Source organism: Scyliorhinus canicula, chromosome 9 (genome assembly GCF_902713615.1).
Source record: "Scyliorhinus canicula chromosome 9, sScyCan1.1, whole genome shotgun sequence".
Taxonomy (NCBI): domain Eukaryota; kingdom Metazoa; phylum Chordata; class Chondrichthyes; order Carcharhiniformes; family Scyliorhinidae; genus Scyliorhinus; species Scyliorhinus canicula.
Window position 1 is genome coordinate 91,280,140 of NC_052154.1, and position 22,375 is coordinate 91,302,514.

Sequence of the window (22,375 nt, forward strand, 5' to 3'; positions counted from 1 at the left end):
ACCCAGCCGGGAATCGAACCTGGGACCCTGGAGCTGTGAAGCATTTATGCTAACCACCATGCTACCGTGCTGCCCTCTTCTTGAAAGTAAACCCACAGAAAGCAATGGGTCCTGACGGAGTCCCTGGTTGTGCACCCAGATCCTGCATGGACTAACTGGCGGGTGTGTTTGCGGATATCTTCAACCTCTCCCTACTCCGATCCGAGGTTCCCACCTACTTCAAGATGACCACTATCATACCGGTGCCAAAGAAGAAACAAAAACCTGCCTTAATGTCTACCGTCCGGTGGCCTTGACATCGATCATTATGAAATGCTTTGAGAAGTTGGTCATGAGACACATCAACTCCAATCTCCAACATTGCCTTGATCCACTGCAATTCGCATACTGCCACAACTGGTCCAAGGCCCTACACTCATCCCTGGAGCATCTCAACAACAAGGAGTCCTACATCAGACTCCTATTCATTGACTACAGCTCTGCCTTCAACACCATAACCCAGCTGAGCTCATATCCAAACTCCAAATCCTAGGACTTGGCTCTTTCCTCTGCAACGAGATCATCAACTTCCTGACCCATAGACCACTATCAGTAAGAATAAATAATGACACCTCTTCCGCAATAGTCCTCAACACCCAGGCCCTGCAAGGCTGCGTACTTAGCCCCCTACTATACTCCCGATACACAGACGACTGTGTGGTAGAATTCAGCTCCAACTTCAGATACAAGTTTACTGATGACACGACCATAGTGGGTCGGATTTCAAACAACGATGAGTCAGAGTTCAGGAGGGAGATAGAGAACCTAGTGGTGTGGTGTAATGGCAACAATCTCTCCCTCAATGCCAGAAAAACGAAGAAGCTGGTCATTGACTTCAGGAAGCAAGATTTCATACACACCCCTGTCTGCATCACTGGTGCCGAGGTGGAGATGGTTGGTGTACTCATCACCAACAATCTGTCCTGGTCTAACCATGTCAATGCTACGGCCAAAAAAGCAAAATCATCTTCTTCCCCGCTGTGACCAGACTGCTGAATGGCCCTCTTATGGATTGAACAGATCTCTCTATGCATCTTCTCTACTGAGTAGCACTACATTCTGTATGCTTCACCCGATATCTATGTCTATGTATTTACATTGTGTATTTATCATACGTCCTATGTTTTCCATGTATGGAACGATCTGTCTGAACTGTACACAGAACAATACGTTTCACTGTACCTCGTTACACGTAACCATAAATCTAAATCTAAAATGGTGGACTGCTTTCCCTCTGATGGAAATTAACTCAATTCTAATATGGCTCTTTGATGCCGCACTCAGTCAAATGTGACCTTGATGTCACCACTGGAGTTCAGCTCTCTAGTCCATGTTTGGACTGAGACTGTAATGTTGTCAGGAGCCGAGTGACCCTTTTTAAAAATGTTTTGAAAATTAATTTATGGGATGTGGGCATCGCTGGTTTATTGTCCATCGCCAGTTGCCGTACAGCCACACGGTCTGTGATGCCCTGAGAAGTCCGGGATTGCATGTGCGCTACACTGAATGGATCAGTGTGTGTCTACCCTATGCCACCAAGTGTGGGTAACTCGTTGAACCCCATTCATGATTGGGATTGTGAATTGCAATTAATTCCCATGAGCAACCCTGGTGGAACCTAAACTGAGCGTCAGTGAGCAGGTTTTATTGTGGAAGTGCCACTTGACAGCACTGTTTTTTGTTTTTTTTTAATTAAAAAAAAAATAAATTTAGATTACCCAATTATTTTTTCCAATTAAGGGGCAATTTAGCATGGCCAATCCACCTACTCTGCACATTTTTGGGTTGTGGGGGCGAAACCCACACAGACACTGGGAGAATGTGCAAACTCCACACAGACAGTGACCCAGAGCCGGGATCGAACCTGGGACCTCAGCGCCGTGAGGCGGTTGTGCTAACCACTAGGCCACAGTGCTGCCTTTGACAGCACTGTTAATGACACTTTCCATCTGTTGATGATTTTGAGAGTACACTGATAGAGAAGTAATTGTCTGGCTTGGATGTGTTCTGTTGTTTGTGGACTGGACGTTGCTGGACAATTTTCCACATTGCTGGACAGATGCCGGTATTGCAGCTGTACTGGAACAGTTACACTTGGGACACAGCTTATACATGTCTTCAGCAGGCTGTCGATCTCATAGGCTTTCTGTATTCCGTGCGTTCAACTGTTTTTTAAGTGAACTGAATTGGCTGAAGACTGGCATCTGCGATATTGCGAAGCTCAGGAGGTGGCTGAGATGGATCATTGACTCAACACTTCCACTGAAGATGGTTGCAAATGCTTCAGACATATGTTTCACACTGCTACGCTGTGCTAACCCATCATTCCAGATGAGAATATTTGTTGAATCTCCTCCTCCAATTGGTTGTTTTAATAGAACGTCATCATTCACGACTGGATGTGGCAGGACTGCAGATCCCACGGTTATGGAATGACTTGGCTCTGTTGATTGTATGCAGCTACTGTCGCTTAGCAAACAAGTAGTTGCAATTTCCCCAGCTAGGCACCTGGTTTTTATTCAGTATGCCTGGTGCTGCTCCTGGAATGCTCTTCTGCACACCTCACTGAATTATGTTTGATTCCCCAGCTCAATGTTGATAAAGAGTTTGGCATGTGCCAGGCCAGGAAGTTACAGATTTGCGGTTGCATATAATTCTGCTGTTGCTGATGCACAATGTTTTTTGGACTCCGTTTTGTATGATTTGTTCTGAGTTTATCCCATTTTGCACAGTTGCCATGTCACACAACGTGATTGCGGCTGCTATCAGTTTGAAGATGGGACTTTGTCTCCATGAGGACTGTGCAGAGCTAACTCTATCTATATTGTTGTGGATAGATGATTTCCAAAAGGTAGATTGGCGAGCAATAGGAGCAGATGTAGGCCATTGACCCTTTGAACCGGCTCTCCCATTCAACAGCAGTCTTGACCTGGGTGATACCGATTCCAGCAGCCTTGCCTTGGTTGTGCCCTTCTGCAGTGTTTACAGTAGTCTCTTAGCTGGCACATTCCTCCGAAGTGGGTTCCCTGATATATTTCAGGCTGTCATGAGGTTTCCTTTACTGCTGGGGAGCCCTGTGGAGTTCCAGTCAAGCCATGGGCAATTCACATAGGCGTCTTCACCTAAAGAATGGACTTTCTTATACAAGGCCCCTCCCCCAAACAAGAGGACACTTCTGTTTGGTGTCCCTTGTAGTTTCTGAGCCCCTTTCTCTACGTTGTCCAGGGATAGGGCTATCTCAGTAGCCTTTTTTCAGGTCTAGAATTGGTTCTGCCACTTCTTTTGAGCCGTGACATTGTTTATGCCGCACAACAATCTACCAGGCAGAACCTTGGTCAGCGATGGGCTGAATTCACAGTATTTCACCAGTTTCCAGAGCCTGCTGAGGAATTCAGTGATGAATTCCCCCCGGGGTCCTCCCTGCTGTATTGAAGCAGTACCTCAGGAGGATGATTGAAGGCTTCGGGTCATAGTGGTTTCACACGAGGTCTATGAGTCATCAAAAACATTTGAGTGAGGGGAATCTGGGAAAGTCAGGCTTTTTATCAAATGTCAGGGCCCTACAATCTGTCAGTAGAATTATCTTATGCCTCTCATTCCCCACTATGTTGTTTGCCGGGAAGAAACAGTGCTTGCACTCTGCATATTGGGTCAGTCTTCTCGATTAATATCGTAAGGCCTGACTTTACTGAAAAGAGGTATTTACATTATTGCTTACTGCGAGTGTTTGTTTCACCTCGTCGCCAATGTAATAACTACGCCAAGTCAAGCTTCATACAAAACTCTTGGTTATTTAAACAGCGAAAAGAATCACTGTCGTGGTGTGCAGTACTTGCAATCTAGCCCAGGGATATCAGGAATGCCGGTCTAGGTCTGGGCTGCGGGTTTTAAACTCCCACTGAATGATTCTTATTGGGCCAGCCTCAATTGGGAGATCAATCAATGATCCCCGTGATCTTTGTGGTCCTCATAAAGATCACCCTCACTAAAAAATAAAGGGTGGCAATTCTCTGTTGGCTAATGCTGAAATCAAGAAACGCGATTGAGCAGAGAATAGCTGCTGCCGATTTGACGCCAAATCGTAATTCTCCGTTACCTCGACAGCGAAGTCAATGCGGTCCGGAACGCACATTCTACTTGCATGTCATTAGTAGGCCCGACCCGATATTCTCCGGGGCCTCCCTGATGCTCTGACTCTGATGGGCCGAGTTCCCAACGGCGAGGTTCGCTTGTACATTTAAAAATCGTGAGACCGGTGCCGTGGCTGCTGAGGGAGAGAGAGGAGGTACGGAGAGTGTCCAACATCGCCATAGTTTGCTGACAGTTGTGCCGCTGGCCAGGGGGCTTCTGCCAGGGCCGGGTGGAATAGCGGGGGGATGGCCAGGAGGTGGGCTGTGGGATTGGGGTGGACGGGCACAGAACAACATTGCCGCAACTGGCAAGGCAGCCATGCAGCTATGCACGCCGCTGACTGCCCACTGTGAACTTAGGGCCATGGGTCGTATGGATTTCCCCCCAGGCCACCGACGAGTTGCTCTCTGGACCCAGCCGACCCATCAGCTGTATGGGCGCGCTCCAGCACAACCAGTGCCATCTTGTTGGCTGGGATGAGTGTGTGTGGGGATTGTAATGTGTATGTGCGGCTGCAATTTGTCAGCCTCCCGAGTGTCAATCACAGATCCGGCGAATTCCGCACCATTTTCATTGGAATCGATTGTGTTCTACGTGGTGCCGGTGCTGGCCCCTCTACAGTTCGGTGGCAGTTTTGTTGTCGTGAAAGTCCACTAATACTGTCCCGGCGTTAACATTTAATCTCAGAAACGGAGAATCCCACCCAAAGAGTATCAAATTGACTGCGGTATTTCCTGCACTAAAGCAGGGAATACATTTTGCAAGTACTTGATTAGCTGTGAATCGCTTTGGGATGTCCTGAGTTTGTGAAAGATACTGTCCAATTGCAAGTCAGCATTTATCCTCCTTTCCTCCTTCTAACTTTCCCTCACTCCCTCCTTCCTTCCCTTCCTTCCTCACTCCCTTCATCCATCCCACCCTCCCTCTCTTCCTTCCTCTCTCTCTTCCTCCCTCATTTCCTTTCTCCTTTCCCTCTCCCTCCTCCCCCTTCTTCCATCCCACCTTACCTTCCTTCCTGCTTTCTTTTTTTCTCATTCCCTACCTTCCTGATCTCAGCCATGAACCAGTTTCCTGTTGTATTGTCCCCTCACTCCCTCACATTGAAATCCAAATGATTTCCCCTGATTAATTCCCCAAATCCCCAGTGTAATTCCATCTTGCTGCAAGTGTTAAGTAAAGAAAATCTCCCTGTGTGCTTACCTCTGATGTGATAATTAACAATGTAATAATTAGGAATTAAGCTATCAAGCTGGGTTTAGTTTACTCAGCTGTCGAGGTAAAGGCTTTACACAATTTGAAACAGTAAACATCGCCAAGCTGAGCCAAATCCATTGAGAATGCAGAATGATCAACCCTGTTAGTCTGTCTCACACTGAGGTCCCCTTTAGCATAAGTGTGAAGACAGACTAGGTGACAAAATCGCAAAAGATCAACTCAGCCCCCATTACAATGAACCCAGTTCTATACCTCGTAATCCAACATGAGGACATAATAGTTTTCATTTATGTTATTGTACAAAATTCCAATGGAACAAACCTCTTCCCATTTCGTCCCGTTATGGAGGCCCATATATTCTCTACTGCTATTCAGTTATAACTATTCTGTGTGTTGAATCTGCAGTAAGAAGGATGCAGAGACGAAACGTAGAAATTAACGAACAAGGTTATTGCAATACAAACCCAAAACTCCTCCACTCCCCTAATGGTCTCCTTCCCAAACCTGCACCTAGGCCGGGGTTTTATACAGGTTGGGTTTCTCCTTGTGAAGGGGAAGCCCTGGCCCCTTAAAGGGGAAGTTCATAATGCGGGGAGGTCATGGGAAACCGTATGGTCTTGATCACAGGAGATACATTGAGGTTATAACACTGTATTTCTATGCAACCCACACCATTGTAAAATCTCAGGAAGGATTACAAACAGAAGTTGACACTGAGCCACATTGGAAGATAGTCAAACAGGTAACCAAAACCTGGTCAAAGAGGGAGGGTTTATGGTGAATCTTAAAGCGGGGGAGAGCGGTGTGAGGAACAGAGGTTTTGGGTGGGAATTTGAGTGCTTACCCAGACATGACCCACGGTATGACCATCAATGGCAGAGTGATGAAAACCAGAGATATGCAAGAACCCAGAATTGATTAATCAAGTAAGAAGTCTTACAACACCAGGTTAAAGTCCCAACAAGTTTCTTTCGAATCACTAGCTTTCAGAGCATAGCTCCTTCCTCAGGTGAATTAAGAGATGAGTTCCAGAAACACATATATGGACAATGATGCGAGACAATACTTTGAATGCATCATTGACTTTGTCTATATATGTGTTTCTGGAACCCACCACATACGGGGAGCCAATGGATGTGGTATATCTGGATTTCCAGAAAGCTTTTGACAAGGTGCCACACAAAAGGTGGCTGCATAAGATAAAGATGCATGGCATTAAGAGTAAAGTAGTAGCATGGATAGAGGATTGGTTAATTAATAGAAAGCAAAGAGTGGGGATTAATGGGTGTTTCTCTGGTTGGCAATCAGTAGCCCGTGGTGTCCCTCAAGGATCCGTGTTGGCCCACAATTGTTCACAATTTACATAGATGATTTGGAGCTGGGGACCAAAGGCAATGTGTCCAAGTTTGCAGATGACACTAAGATGGGTGGTAAAACAAAAAGTGCCAAGGATATTGAAAGTCTGCAGAGGGATTTGGATAGTTTAAGTGAATGGGCTAGGGTCTGGCAGATGGAATACAATGTTTTCAAATGTGAGGTTATCCATTTTGGTAGGAATAATAGCAAACAGGATTATTATTTAAATGATAAAATATTAAAACATGCTGCTGTGCAGAGAGACCTGGGTGTGCTAGTACGTGAGTCACAAAAAATTGGTTTACAGGTGCAATGGGTGATTAAGAAGGTGAATGGAGTATTGTCCTTCATTGCTAGAGGGATGGAGTTTAAGAATAGGGAGGTTATGCTGCAACTGTATAAGGTGTTAGCGAGGCCACACCTGGAGTATTGTGTTCAGTTTTGGTCTCCTTACCTGAGAAAGGACGTACTGGCGCTGGAAGGTATGCGGAGGAGATTCACTAGGTTAATCCCAAAGTTGAGGGGGTTGGATTACGAGGAAAGGTTAAGTAGACTGGGACTGTACTTGTTGGAATTTAGAAGGATGCAGGGAGATCTTATAGAAACATATAAAATTATGATGGGAATAGATAGGATAGATGCGGGGAGGTTGTTTCCACTGGTGGGTGAAAGCAGAACTAGGGGGCATAGCCTCAAAATAAGGGGAAGTAGATTTAGGACTTGGCTTAGGAGGAACTTCTTCACCCAAAGCATTATGAATTTATGGAATTCCCTGCTCAGTGACTCAGTTGAGGCTCCTTCATTAAATGTTTTTAAGATAAAGATAGATAGTTTTTTGAAGAATAAAGGAATAAAGGGTTATGGTGTTCAGGCGGGAAATTGGAGCTGAGTCCACAAAAGATCAGCCATGATCTCATGAATGGTGGAGCAGGCTCGAAGGGCCAGAATGCCTACTTCTGCTCCTAGTTCTTATGTTTTAACATTATATTTTTCTTTCCCAATTAAGGCACAATTTAACGTGGCCAATCCACCTACCCTGCACATCTTTGGGTTCTGGGGGTGAGACCCACGCAGACATGGCGAGAATGTGTAAATGTCACATGGACAGTGATCCAAGGCCGGGATTGAACCAGGGTCCTCGGTGCCGTAGGACAGTAGTGCTAAGCATTCCGCCACTGTGCCACCCTTCAGAACCTTCACAGCATTTAAGAAGTATCTGGATGATTCCGTGAATTGCCAGAGCATACAAGGCTGTGGACCATATGCTGGAAAATGGGAATGGAATAGATAGATGCTCACTGCCACCTGTGGCGCTGAGGACCCGGGTTCGATCCAGCTCCCCTCCGACCCGAGGTTAGCCCAAGGGCCCTATGGCATCGACTAGGAGAAGGGGTGCTAGGTGCCAATCCAGAGCCATCCTACAGAATGGAGACAGCGTCCACCAGCTCCCCTGATTCACCGCACCCTGGACAACAGCACGTCTCGGAGTCCGCACCCGGAACAGAGTAGCATGGCGGGGCATGTGCTGCCAGCCAGCAAGTGGGCCAGGGCCCTCCCGCTTCAGTGACCCCTGAGGACGCCCGCCAGGGGCATCGAAGGCCATGGGACACACTAGGCAGCAGGCTGCCTCCACTCTGGGGACCCTGTGGACACACCTAGACACAGCAGTACAGCACGGAAGACTAAGCACTTGGAGGATCACTGAGAGGGTACTGCGGGGAGGGGGAGTAGTGGGGAATGGGGGAGGGTGTGATTAGTGGGGGTAAAGGGGTTGGGGAAGGTGAGGCGGCACTATCGGGGACCAGGGACAGTTTGGGGCACATATGTACTTCATTAAAAAACATTGAGAGATATGATGCCTCTTGCACTTTCTTTCACAATGTGGACTGAGCACCAATCTCCTGCCCCTGCACCCCTCCGGGAATTGAATGGAGGTCGGTCCTGGATGTCATCCAGCAACCCCACCAACCCAGGCCCACCCTCTGGTGGCAGAAATATCCCCAGGGCTGGGGCCCAGCCCCTGAGTGATCGGATGTTGGCCGCTGCATCCGTGGTGTTGTTCCTGCAGTGTTCATGCACAGTGTCCAGACATCTTGGTTTGATTGGATGCTGAGCAATAACTTTCTCATGCTACACAGCACACCTGTTCAAGGGAATCTACTTGGGATCTGGGAAGTGCTCATTTAACTATGACTGCCAATACCCTACTAGCAACAGCCTTCAGCCGCACGATCAGAGGCCTACATGGTCAGTCGTAGTTATGGGTGATCGGTGGGGCAGACAGGCAGGGGATGGGGTCACCCTCATAATGGCGGTACACCATCCAGGGGTGGAATTGCAGTTTTGCTGCACTGAGACACCCACCCCCCCAGCCTATGGGCGACTCTCCCTAACCAATGGCAGCCCACCCCAAACGAGGCTGGCCCTCTCGGGGCTGGGTTCCCCCACTCCCTGAGCACCGGGGCAGCAACCCCAGATGACGTTGCTGCAATACGCTGAAATGAAGTTACTGTGAACAACCCCTAGTTGCCACATTCTGGCGCCTGTTCGGGTACACAGAGGGAGAATTCAGAATGTCCAATTCACCTAACATGCACGTCTTTTGGGACTTTTGGGAGGAAACCGGAACACCCGGAGGAAACCCACGCAGACACAGGGAGAACGTGCAGACTCCGCACATACAGTGACCCAAGCAGGACTCGAACCTGGGACCCTGGAGCTGTGAAGCAACAGTGCTAACCACTGTGCTACCGCGCCACCCATATTGTGCACAGATATAGGGAAAAGGCAGAGGAATGGCACTATGTCATGATGCTCGTTTGGAGAGCCGGTGTCGGTGCAGACACGATGGGCGAATGGCCTCCTTCTGCACTGTAACAATTCTGTGATTTGCTGCAGTTGAGGAAGGGAACATGAGAGAGATTTTTAAAGAAACAAGTTCACACCGATTATCTAACATCCTAACAGAGTAACTCCTTCCCATTCAATGCCATACATCATGGATCAAACTGCTTCTCATACTTTATTAGATCAAACCTCTTTCCATTCATTACTATTGTATCGGGTTATGTTGGGCGAAATCACAACTCGTGTTGTTGCCAATATTGATTTATTATACATAATGGGCAGAGAAAGTGTCAGGGTCGATATGAAATAGATTCTGTGTCAGTTTTTAGCTTTGTCTGTTTCAGAAGCAGAGTGCCTGCTGTGGGAAATGTTATTCAAAGAGGAGAAAGATACAGTCTGGAATTACATATCCACAAAGCTAAACTCAGAGCATGGATATTAATCAATAAATAGATGGGATGTCTTAATATTCAGATTCTTTGCCAAGCACATGTGCCATAATGAGTAGCCAGTAAACATTTCCGAGTTGCAGGTCGCACCCCACTGATCTACTGGAGTCTAAATTATTACTGGGCGCTATTCTCTGGCCTTGTTGCGCTCTCACTCGAGTGAACCGAGGCCAGTGAGTAGCAGGAGAGGATGCCAGGCGCCAAACCATTTGCGATGCAACTGGTCAGCTCCTGTAGGTAAAATCGGGATCCTGCCGAAGTGAGGTAAAAAACCAATTATCACCACTTAAGCTCTATTTCCATACAATTAACAGGAGCGCCCCATATCCAACGGTCTCCTGTCATTCAGCGGCCTCCCCAGCAATTGGTCATGCTGGCGCCGATGAATACTCCTTTTTAAAAAGATGAACCTGTTGGAAGGGCTTCTGTGGAAACCGAGGTGAGTAGCCATTTCTGTACACAGACAAAGAGCCTGAGGGCACTGGGCTTGCCCGCATTGCGGAAGAAAGTGTGAGAGGTGTCATACTAGTTGTGGTGCAGGATTTCTAACGTGTCAGAAGTGTCCAACAATGTCCCACTCTCCCGATGGTGCCACCCCACTCTCCCTCCAACCCGCTCACCCCCCCGCCTCACCCCTACCTACCATACCCTCCCACCGTACCCTCAGTAATCCTCAACATGCTTTTGCCTTGCACTACCTCTATGTCTAGGTATGTCTCCAGGATGCACATCAGAGGTGGAGACAGCCAGCTGCTTACCATGTCTCGTGGCCTTCGATGCCCCTGGCGGGTATCTCCAGCGGCTCTGTGGCCGGAGGGCCCCGGCCCACTTGTCAGCGCCACATGCACAGCCGTGCCGCCCTGTCCCGTGTGCTGGCTGTGAGACGCAGCCTCATCAGTGGGGTGGAACCCTGGGGAGCTGGTGGCCACCGTCCCCACTCCATGAGATGGGTTTGTGTTGGCACTCAGCGCCCTCTCCTGCCGCTCAGTGCCCCATGTTGCCCTGGGGTTCACCTCGTGATGGAGGGGCTGCTGGTTCGAGCCCTGACTGCCCCTGCTTCATCAGGCTCTGCCAGCCCTGGCAGCTTCCAAATGTCTGCACCATGGTGTTGACTCCTCTGGCGATGCTCCTCAGTGACTGGGCATTCTCTGCAGCACCTCGGCAATGCCCACCTGCGATTGGAACAAGCTCCGCAGCGCCTTGGCCATTCCCATCTGGGAGCGGGACAGATCCCACAGAACCTCATCAAGGTCTGTCTGATATTGGGTCACATGCTCCAGTGAGTCAGACAGCCTACTAAGACACTAAACGTTCACCAACCGAGCAGTGTTGGCCTCGGTGCCACGCATTGCCAGCAACCTCTCCTGTACCATAGACTCTGGGACTCCTCCAATTGGCTATGGGCCTGCTGCGGTGTTGCTGACATCTGTGTCTGAATGGCCCGGCTGCTCTCTATTATCCCCATCAACTTTGGTATAGCACGTTCCATGGGCTCAGCATCTGGCTGAGACCCAACTGGGTCCTGGGATCCAACTGACCTCCGACTGCTGTCTCGCCTGATCGTTACTGCCTCCCCCTGATGTACATCAGCAATTGTGTGGTGCTCACCAGATTGTGCCCGAGAAGCCTGACCACTAACATTGCCCACCGATGTGGGTGTCTGCGCTGGTGGACGGTGGGGATGACAGCTGTTATTCTCTCCTCTGAGGTGGTCTCATGGGAGGCAAGGGAGGTGGCCAACACTGATGGACCGGCGCTGTCAGCTGGGCGACCTGTGGGAGAATGGACATGTGGTCACTGGGAGGGATGGGTCAGTCTATATGGCAATAACAACTCACATTTGACAGGACCTCCGGGTGGAGCCTGGTGAATCCTCACCTCTGCGGAGTGCGTCATCCTCCACTTTGGTGACCGCTCTCTCCTCGGCAACCCATCATCTCCAGGGCCCGTTCCACGAGGGTCATGAGGATTCTTGGGCGAAATTCTCCGACCCTGCGGGGGGTCGGAGAATCGCCCAGGGCCGGCAGAAATCTAGCCCCTGCCGTGGCCGGAATTTTCCGCCACCCGGGAATTGGCGGGGGTGGGAATCGCGCCACGCCGATCGGCGAGCCCCCTGCAGCGATTCTCCGGCCCACGATGGGCTGAAGTCCCGCCGCTGAGAGGCCAATCCTGCTGCCATGGTTTCAGCCACCTCTGGTGGCGGCGGGATTGGGCCCCCGGGGTCCTGGGGGAGGCGCGCGTGGGGCGATCGGACCCCAGGGGGTGCCCCCACAGTGGCCAGGCCCGCAATTGGGGCCCACCGATCGGCCGGCGGGCCAGTGCCGTGGGGGCACTCTTTTTCTTCCGCCGCCGCCACGGCCTCCACCATGGCGGAGACGGAAGAGAACCCCCCTACCGTGCGTTCGCCGGAACCGGCGAAGGCCTTTCGGCCAGCCCCGATGCCGGCCGGTGGGCGCCCAAGGCCATTGGTGCCGGTTTTGGCGCCAGTCGGCGTGGCGCCAACCACTCTGGTGTGGGCCTTGTTGGTCGTTCTGGGTGCGTGTGCTTAACACTCAATTTGGCTCTGTTCCTTTACTTAGCTCTGGAGTCGCCAGGTGTTGTTAAGACACCGCCACTAGGTCAAGGTGAAGTTCAAAGCAATAAAACCATACACCAATTAGTAAGTCCAAACAACTGAGTTTATTATAATACAATTATAATAACTACCCATGCACACGCTAAAGGATTAAACTTACTCCTACCGCTAAATAAACTAATACTTATCTCGAAGGAACTGTCGGGTCAGGGAACAAGGCCTCTTGCTCTGCTCTGGTCTGCAGACTTCAGGTTGGTATAAGTTAAAAGGGGTCAGGAGTGCCTATGTCTGGTAGCGATCGTTGTGAGGCACTTACTTGTTGGCGGCTGCTGTCCGTACCCTCTTCTCTCTCTCGTTCAAGATCTTCTTGGCAAGAGCTGGTCGAGGTGCTGGTCCACGGAGGAGTGTTGGTCAAAGAGAGAGAAGGGCTGGAGGGCTGTATCAGAAGACTGAACCATGTGTGGAACCTGTCTTATAGGTCCCAGGGGATCCGCGCCCCTTTGGGCGGACTCCCTTACCTGCTTGGAATCGATTGGGTCTCTTCCCAATCGATATATTTGAATCCCCCAATAATGGGGCAATTCCTCGGTCACTGGGGCGGTTCTTGGGACTTATTGTTTTGGGCTTCTCTGGCGCCGAAAGGTCTGGCCTTCCATTCAATGTATCGATTTGTGTTTAACTTGTTTCCATTGTATCTGGGGATCGCCCGGTATCGCCTCATTAGTATGTTAACTGGTTTCTTTTCACAGTGCTGTCTGATTTCTGCAGCAGTCAAAACTGGTTTCTGCAGCAGTCCAAATATACAAGCGCTTTGCAAGCTGCTTGCTTTACAACATGTCCATTTTCCCTGCATTCCTTGCAATCTTCCATTTTGTGTTGGGCAGTGGCTAACCCAGGTGGCTACAGCCTAGCCCCCAAAGGTGCAGAGAATCCGCACTTTTGGGGAGGCCCGACGCCGGAGTGGTTGGTGCCACTCCGCTACACCGGGACCCCCCCGCCCTGCCGGGTAGGGGAGAATCCCGGCCCTTATGTCTGACACCCCTCCGCCAATCTGGCCCTCTCCAGGCGATTATGGCAGTGCTTCTCCTTCAGAGACACCGACAGTGCATCGATAGCCGCATGCATGGTTCATAGTGGTTGGGGGGCTGGTGAAGGAAGGATTGGGAGGGGGTTGAAGGGAGTGGTGGGGGCTGCATGTAGGGTTGGGCGCTGGATACTTGTATGGGAGCAGAAAGGTCTTGGGGGCGTGGGGGCTGACGTTGGTGTCAACTCACCCTTGCTGCCGGTACAGGTCATTGACGTTCTTTCGGCACTGAAGGCCATCCTCCTGGTCACATTTCCCGAGCTGACGGCCAATCCCAGGCAACATTGGCTGCCCTGTGGCTCACGCTCCAGGACCTTTGGGGGAACAGGACATCCCTCCTGGCCTCCACTGCATCCAGGAGTTTGACCAGGTCTGCATCTCCAAATCTTGGGGCTTGTTTTCTTGGTGCCATTGCCGTGAGCAGAGTGGAGTTGACTGTGCATGTGCTGTTTACGTGCTGCTCGATCTTGTTAGCGGGGGGCTGGTGAGCACAGTCCCGGCGAATCAGCTGGCGAGCCTTCAATTGCGGCGTGAAGCCCGTGGGGCCTTGTTAAGTGGACCAATAAACATTGAATAGCTTCCAGGCGTCGCCGGGCCGAGTTTCAGGAAGCTCGCAGCAATACCCACTCGCTATCACAGTTAGAAACCTTTCCGGAGATGTGCAGCCATAGAGTCTAACCGGGTAGAATTACATGAACTTTCGGAAGATATTTGATGAAGTTTCACATGTGAGGCTTCGAATGAAGTTTAAGAATGATCTGATGGAGAATTAATTAACAAATATTACAAAAATGAAAACCGTAAGGAGATCCTAAAATTCATCTTCTTTCTCACTGTGTGCCTTTAACGAGTTTTGATTGACCTTAATCCCTTTTGCTCCTCAGGTGTATGAGAGTGGGACAAAGCTGGACCAGTTTGTAACTCGATTCCTGTTGAAGGAGACAGCCAGCCAGATTCAGTCCCTGCTGACCTCTGTGGAAAGTGCAGTTGATGCCATAGATGATCAGACCACTCAGACAGGGTATGTCGATTCCTTCTGAATTATAAATCTATTAACCTGTGTTAAAATGATAATCTAACTGCACAACTCTCTGCAGCTCTCAATCTACATATCAAAACATTACTGCTCTTTTACCTTAACTTCTCTCCCACTCCCTACATCTTAGTCGCTGTGCCTGCACTATGGGCCTTGGGGCTGATGGATATCGGTTAGGCATGGGCATGCCCATGTTGCGCACTGGGTAACACCCCTGCTTCTGAGCCAGAAGCTCTGAGTTCAAGTCCCACCCCAGGACTTGATGGCCAAGGAAGGTGCGTTCATAACACGGTCAAACAGGCTGAGTGTCAACCTGCAAATCCTTCCAATGGCTGGTGGTAAGAGTGGGAGACACTCTTGGTCAGCCACGCTTCGTGTGGCATTACGCCCCTTTGAGTTATAAGCTCCTGGTGACAGATTAAGTGACCTGTTCTGGAAATGACTAACTATAGAGACAAACAAAAGTGCACGGCTAGGTGAGGGAAGAGAATTGCAATTGGAATTAAGGAGCAATGGCAGGATTGGGGTACATTTCAGCCATGAACCAACTGAATGACGAGACAGGCTTGAGGGGTTGAATGGCCTATTCCTGTTCCAAAGGTTCTGGTATTTAAAATAGTTTTTTTCCCCTGAGGTATTTTTTAACTTCTCCTGACCCCTAATTAATGTCAATTGTTGCTGGATGACGATTCGTGATTATATGAACAGGAGTGGGCAAAGCAAATAACAATCTTGTACAAGCAATCTTCCTGATTATTCATAACATTCTGGACGGTGGGGGGGGAAATTGTGGATGTTTGTTGCTCAGCAACAGCCAGGTAGTTCAGTGCAGATTTCACTCTTGATTTATCAGACTGCTGCTTCACCTGGATATTTGGTCGTTAAGATAGATTGTTCCTTCTCTTGGCCCAGGCATGGGAATTCACGACTATTCCTTTGTGTAGCGCTAACAATTATACTCAAAGACAAGAGACTAGTACAATAGAGGCTTTATTGCTGTGCGATGCTATTCCTCCATCTGCAACTGTAGACTAAGGTCTGAGTGACTCACACGCATCTTTATACACAAGCTCCCTGTGGGCGGAGCTAGCCGGCAGGGGCGTACCGGAGGAACCTGTATTACAGGTACAGGCATACACCTCCCTACTGCAAGTACACATCACTACAGTGGTTATATCACCACATTCACCCCCTGTAAAAAATGAGTCAGGCGGGGGTGACGTGTAACTGTAATACAAAGGATGAGCTATTTACAAGAGCGTCCAAACAAAGAAAACCAAGAGTCCATCCGGTTAGCAGGTTACAGGTTGAGCCGAATCGGTGGTCGAACGTTCCGCTGTGATCGGCGTAGCTGTGGTGGCGACGTCGGCACAGGCGGTGATGGCAACGATGGTGCAGGTGTTGCCGGTGTTGGTGCTGGCTGCTGGCGGGATGACTCCGAGAGCGAGCCGAAATCTTCCGGGGCGCCGGGGTAAAGGAGGTTGGCGCGGGGGGGAAAAGGGGCATGGCCATGGGATCGGCACCTGAGGGAGCCAGGTCCCGGAGCGAGACTGTGTCTTGGCGGCCGTCGGGGAATTCCACGTAGGCATACTGAGGGTTGGCATGGAGAAGGCGTACTTTATCCACCAGGGGTTCCGCCTTGTGGTGCCGGACATGCCTACGGAGAAGGACTGGGCCCGGAGTCGTGAGCCACGTCGGGAGTGACACCCCGGATGTAGACTTCCTGGGGAAGGCAAAAACACGTTCGTGGGGTGTACTGTTTGTTGCGGTGCACAGTAGTGACCGAGTGGAATGGAGCGCGTCAGGGAGGACCTGCTGCCAGCGAGCGGCTGGGAGGTTCCTGGACCGTAGGGCCAGCTGGACGGCCCTCCATACCGCCCCGTTCTCCCTCTCTACCTGCCCGTTTCCCCGGGGGTTGTAGCTGGTCGTCCTGCTGGAGGCGATACCTCTGCTGAGCAGGAAATGACGCAGCTCATCGCTCATGAACGAGGATCCCCTGTCACTGTGGATGTAGTCGGGGAAACCGAACAGGGCGAAAATGGAATCCAAGGCCTTGATGACGGTGCAGACGTCATATCCGGGCATGGGATGGCGAAGGGGAACCTAGAAAATTCATCGACCACACTAAGGATGTAGGTGTTGTGGTCGGTGGAGGGAAGGGGCCCTTTGAAGTCCACGCTGAGGCGTTCAAAGGGGCGGGGCGCTTTCACCAGACGCGCGCGATCTGGCCGGTAGAAGTGTGGCTTGCACTCGGCACAGATCTGGCAGTCTCTGGTGACTGTCCGTACTTCCTTGACGGAGTAGGGCTTTGATTAGATGGGTTTTGATTAGATGGTTCAAGCGAGTGACCCCCGGAGGCAAAGGCTCTCGTGCAAGGCACAGAGCTGGTTCACTTGTGCGCTGGCACATGTACCTCGGGAGAGGGCGTCTGGGGGCTCGTTGAGCTTGCCGGGGCGATACAAGATCTCGTAGTTAAAGGTGGAGAGCTCGATTCTCCACCGCAAGATTTTGTCATTCTTGATCTTGCCCCGCTGCGTGTTGTTGAACATGAAGGCTACCGACCGTTGGTCAGTGAGGAGAGTGAATCTCCTGCCGGCCAGGTAATGCCTCCAGTGCCGCACCGCTTCAACGATTGCCTGGGCCTCCTTTTCAACAGAGGAATGCCGAATTTCGGAGGCGTGGAGGGTGCGGGAAAAGAATGCCACGGGTCTGCCTGCCTGATTCAGCGTGGCGGCAAGTGCGACATCTGAAGCGTCGCTTTCTACTTGGACAGGCAGTGTCTCGTCTACTGCGTGCATCCCCGCCGTGGCTATTGTCAGATCGAATGCGGCTGAAGGCCTGTTGTGCCTCGGCCGAGAGGGGAAAATGTGTGGACTGGATAAGTGGGTGGGCCTTGTCCACGTATTGTGGGAACCACTGGGCGTAGTAAGAAAAGAACCCAAGGCAGTGTTTGAGGGCCTTGGGGCAGTGGGGGAGTGGAAGCTCCATGAGGGGGCGCATGCGGTCGGGGTCGGGCCCCAGGAGTCCGTTTTGGACTACGTAGCCGAGGATGGCTAAGCGGTCTGCGGGGAACATGCACTTCTCCTTGTTGTACGTGAGATTAAGGAGAGATGCGGTGTGGAGGAATTTAGAAAGGTTGGTGTCATAGTCCTGCTGGTCATGGCCGCAGATGGTGACATTTTCGAGGTACGGGAAGGTGGCCTGCAGTCCGTACCGGTCAACCATTTGGTCCATTTCTCGTTGAAATACCGAGACTCCATTCGTGATGCCGAAGGGAACCCTAAGAAATTGGCACAGACGACCGTCTGCCTCGAAGGCAGTGCAGGGACGGTCCGATTTACAGATGGGGAGCTGGTGGTAGGCGGATTTCAGGTCAATAGTAGAGAAGACCCGGTACTTCAGAATCAGAAATGCGGGGGAGGGGGTACGCGTCGAGCTGCGTGTACCGGTTGATGGTCTGGCTGTTGTCCACGACCATCCTGTGCTTCTCCCCGGTCTTAACCACTATCACTTGGGCTCTCCAGGGGCTTTTGCTGGCCTCATTGATACCCTCCCGAAGCAGCCGCTGGACTTCGGACCTGATGAAGGCCTTGTCCTGGGTGCTGTACCGTCTGCTCCTGGTGGCGAAGGCCTTGCAATCTGCGGTCAGGTTGGCAAAGAGTGAGGGAAGCTCGACCTTGAGGGTTGCGAGGCCACAAACGGTGAGGGGAGGTAGGGGTCCGCCGAATTTGAGGGTGAGGCTCTGGAGAGTGCACTGGAAATCCAGGCCTAGTAAGAGTGATGCGCAGAGGTTGGGGAGAATGTACAGACGGAAACGGTCGAATTCCACGCCCTGTACTGTAAGTTTAACCAGGCAGAAATCCCGGATCGGGACAGAGTGGGACCCGGAGGCGAGAGAGATCTGCCGGTTGGCGGGATGGACCGTAAGGGAATAGCGCCTTACCATGTCCGGGTGGACGAAGCTCTCGGTGTTCCCGGAGTCGATGAGGCGGGAGGTCACGTGGCCGTTGACCAGCACCGATGTGGAAGAGGGTGCCAGGTTGCGAGGACGGGACTGGTCGAGCGTAACGGAGGTGAGTAGCGAGCGATCGGCGGTCGAGTCAGATGAGTCCAACGAGGAGCAGTAGCGACCTGTGTCCCCATCCCAGGGGAGGACAAAATGGCGGCATCTGGAGTACCTGTGAGTAAAATGGTGGCGCCCATGGAGTGCACCTTGTGGGGTCGGGACAAAATGGCGGTGCCCATGGAACGCACATGGCAGAGGTGGATGAAGATTGCGGCGCCCATGGAGCGCACATGGCGGGGCGGCGAAAGATGGCAGCGCCCACTGATCTCACGTGGAGTTAGGGGAAGCGGACGGCGGGGACAATTGAGCGAGCAGCTGAGGTGAGGGAACCGGGGGCACGATAGCGGCAACCGTCCGGGACTGACACACCGCTGCAAAGTGGCCTTTCTTGCCACAAGCTTTGCAGGTCGCGGTGCGGGCCGGGCAGTGCTGGCGGGGGTGCTTCTGCTGACTGCAGAAGTAACAGTGGGGACCCCCAGGGAGCGCGGTGTGGCGGGCAGCGCAGGCATAGTGCGCGGGGGCGGCTGCTGGGGGGGGGGGCGTTTGTGGGGTCCACGAGGGGTAGGACGGGTGGGCCGAGCGGCTAGCGGAGTAAGATTGCGCAATACGGGAGGCGGCCGTCATGGAAAGCACCAGAGCCTTTGCGGCCGCGAGGTCGGGGGCGGTCCCGTCCAGCAGTAATTGCCGGATGGGGTCCGATGCAATGCCTGTAACAAAGGCATCGCACATGATTAAGTCAGAGTGTTCCGTGGCTATGAGGGCCTGGCAGTCGCAGTCTCGTACCAGAGGTATAAGGGCCCTCCAGAAGTCCTCAATCGACTCACCCGGCTGCTGGATGTGAGTAGAGAGTTGATGCCTTGCAAACAGGGTGTTCGCCGACTGTGCATAGTTCTCCTTGAGCAGTTCCATAGCTGTGATGTAGTCAGTCGCATCTCGAATTAATGGAAAGATACTGGAGCTAAGTCTGGAGTACAGGAGTTGCTTTTTCTGAGCCTCCGTCGGGGGAGGGAGAGCTGAAGAGATGTAGGCCTCAAAGACTGCAAGCCAGTGAACAAAGTCTTTTCTGCCGTGAGGCGACTGCGGATCCAGCTGCAGACGGTCAGGCTTGATTCTGATGTCCATGGTGAACGGAAAAGCACACAGCAATAAATTGTAGCGCTAGCAATTATACTCAAAGTCGAGAGACTAGTACAATAGAGGCTTTATTGCTTTGCGATGCTATTCCTCCATCTGCAACTGTAGACTAAGGTCTGAGCGACTCACACGCATATTTATACACAAGCTCCCTGTGAGCGGAGCTAGCCGGCAGGGGCTTACGGGAGGAACCTGTATTACAGGTACAGGCATACATCTCCCTACTGCAAGTACACATAACTACAGTGGTTATATCACCACACTTTGTTCTGCCAGAGTGGGAAGGATTTTGAAAAACAATCAGCAGCAATTAAGAAGCTGAATAGCTTGGCGTTCCATGGAGCTTTGTTGCTTTAAAGCTGAAGTTTCTGTTGAGTTCCCCAGATGGCCTCATGTACAACGGCGACACCTTGTGTGGGAGTGAGTTGGTCAAGACCAGAATAAACTGGAATTGTGCCTAGTGTCTGATTGACAGCTGGTGTTAGCTGGATGCTATTCAAAATCACTTCTGCCCACAAATGGGTCAATTGTGATGCACCCCACCATTGGTAAACCCATATGACTCACAGCCTAGGCTCAAATGTAAGGAGAGGCCTCTTGCTTGAAATAGCAGGGGCACCTGTCACCTTGGATCTGCAGCTCGTGTTGGGAAAGATGGGCATGACCGAACCAATTCGCAGCATGATATCATTCCTTCACAGCCCACCATTTTGGGATGTTAGCAGTAGTATGAAAATGAAAATCGCTTATTGTCACGAGTAGGCTTCAATGAAGTTACTGTGAAAAGCCCCTAGTCGCCACATTCCAGCGCCTGTCCGGGGAGGCTGGTACGGGAATCGAACCGTGCTGCTGGCCTGCTTGGTCTGCTTTAAAAGCCAGCGATTTAGCTCAGTGAGCTAAACCAGCCCCTGTGAGCTAAACCAGCCCCAGTAAGCAGCAGTAAGCAGCAGGAGGGAATACAGGGAATCTGTATTCCCTCCCTCTTGGCAGTAACCAGGTCTGAACACTAAGGACACAGAAGCTCCGATGTCTGTCAGTCACTATTCATTCATCCTGGCTGCAAGATAGGTCTAATGTCCTCTATAGGACAATAAGTTGCAGGGGCAGAAGTGGCCATTCGGCCCATCAAGTCTGATCCGCCATTCAATAAAGTTACGACTAATCTGATAATCCTCAACTCCACTTTCCTGTTGTTATAAACCGCATGGTACTCTTCCAGCTGAGGATGATTATTCCCTCGTGCCGATTGGACTGAGTTGACCATCACTAGTATAACAGCTTAGCTTCTGCCGCAGAAAGGAGAGAAGGCCCCTGAGATGAATAAACATCTTTCTTATGAACTCTTTGGATTCCCCATTTGCCGTTTACATCACCCGCCCTATTCTCCATAACCTTTGATCCTCTTACTGATGAAAAATCTGTCTACCTCATCCTTGACATAATTAACAACCCAGCCTCCATAGCTCTCTGTAGTAAAGAATTCCACAGATTCACTATCCTCTGTGATGCATGATCAATTGCACAAAAGACTCAGATTGGTACAACTGTGGCTTTATTGCAGTCAGATGCGTGGCCTCCTACTGCAGCTGGCGAAATGGCAGATCAGAGGAGGATATGCATATTTATACAGCTCCTTGTTGGTGGACCTAGCCGGCAGGGGCTACCGGCGAACCTGTAGTGCAGGTCCTACCTTACATCCCCTAATACAGGTGCATACAGTGGTTCACCACACTCTGAGAGAAGAAATGCCTCCTCATCCCTGTCTTAAATGGGTGACCCCTTATTCTGAGGCTATGCCGTCTGGTCCGAGTCTTTCCCACAGTGAAAACAACCGCTCAATATCTACCCTGTCAAGCCTTCTGAGAATGCCAGATGTCTCAATAAGGACGCCTCTCTTTCTAAACTCCAATGAGTACATGAACAATCTACACTGTGGTAGTGTGACCTAGTGGCGCTAAATTTAGGCTTCAGTCTCCATGGAAGCTTGGGTTCAAATCCTGCCATGGTCACAATTTCATTTGTGTGGTCAGCCAATTGTTTAGGGTGGCAAGGTAGCACAGTGGTTAGCACTGTTGCTTCACAGTACCAGGGTCCCGGATTCGATTCCCGATTGGGTCACTGTTTGTGCGGAGTCTGCACGTTCTCCCTGTGTCTATGTGGGTTTCCCCCCGGGTGTTCTGGTTTTCTCCCAGAAGTCCTGAAAGACGCGCTTGTTAGGTGAATTGGACACTCTGAACTCTCCCTCTGTGTACCCGAACAGGCGCCGGAGTGTGGCGACTAGGGGACTTTCACAGTAACTTCATTGCAGTGTTAATGTAAGCCTACTTGTGACAATAATAAAAAATATTATTATTACTATTACTCAACCTCTCCTCATAAGAAAATCCCTCCTTACCTGGGATCAACCTAGTGAACCTGATCTGGACTGCCTCCAATGCCAGCA

General features: G+C 50.9%; 1 protein-coding gene across 2 annotated transcripts in view; it reads left to right on the forward strand.

Annotated features, from left to right (window-relative positions):
• The window catches only part of necab2 (N-terminal EF-hand calcium binding protein 2), a 218,017-nt gene that overhangs the window by 126,382 nt on the left and 69,260 nt on the right, over nucleotides 1–22,375 (forward strand). For both annotated transcript variants that reach the window (XM_038807149.1, XM_038807148.1), the window contains exon 6: nucleotides 14,581–14,717. In XM_038807149.1, coding sequence (XP_038663077.1) covers nucleotides 14,581–14,717 — 137 coding nt within the window. The remainder of the gene's footprint in view (nucleotides 1–14,580; nucleotides 14,718–22,375) is intronic.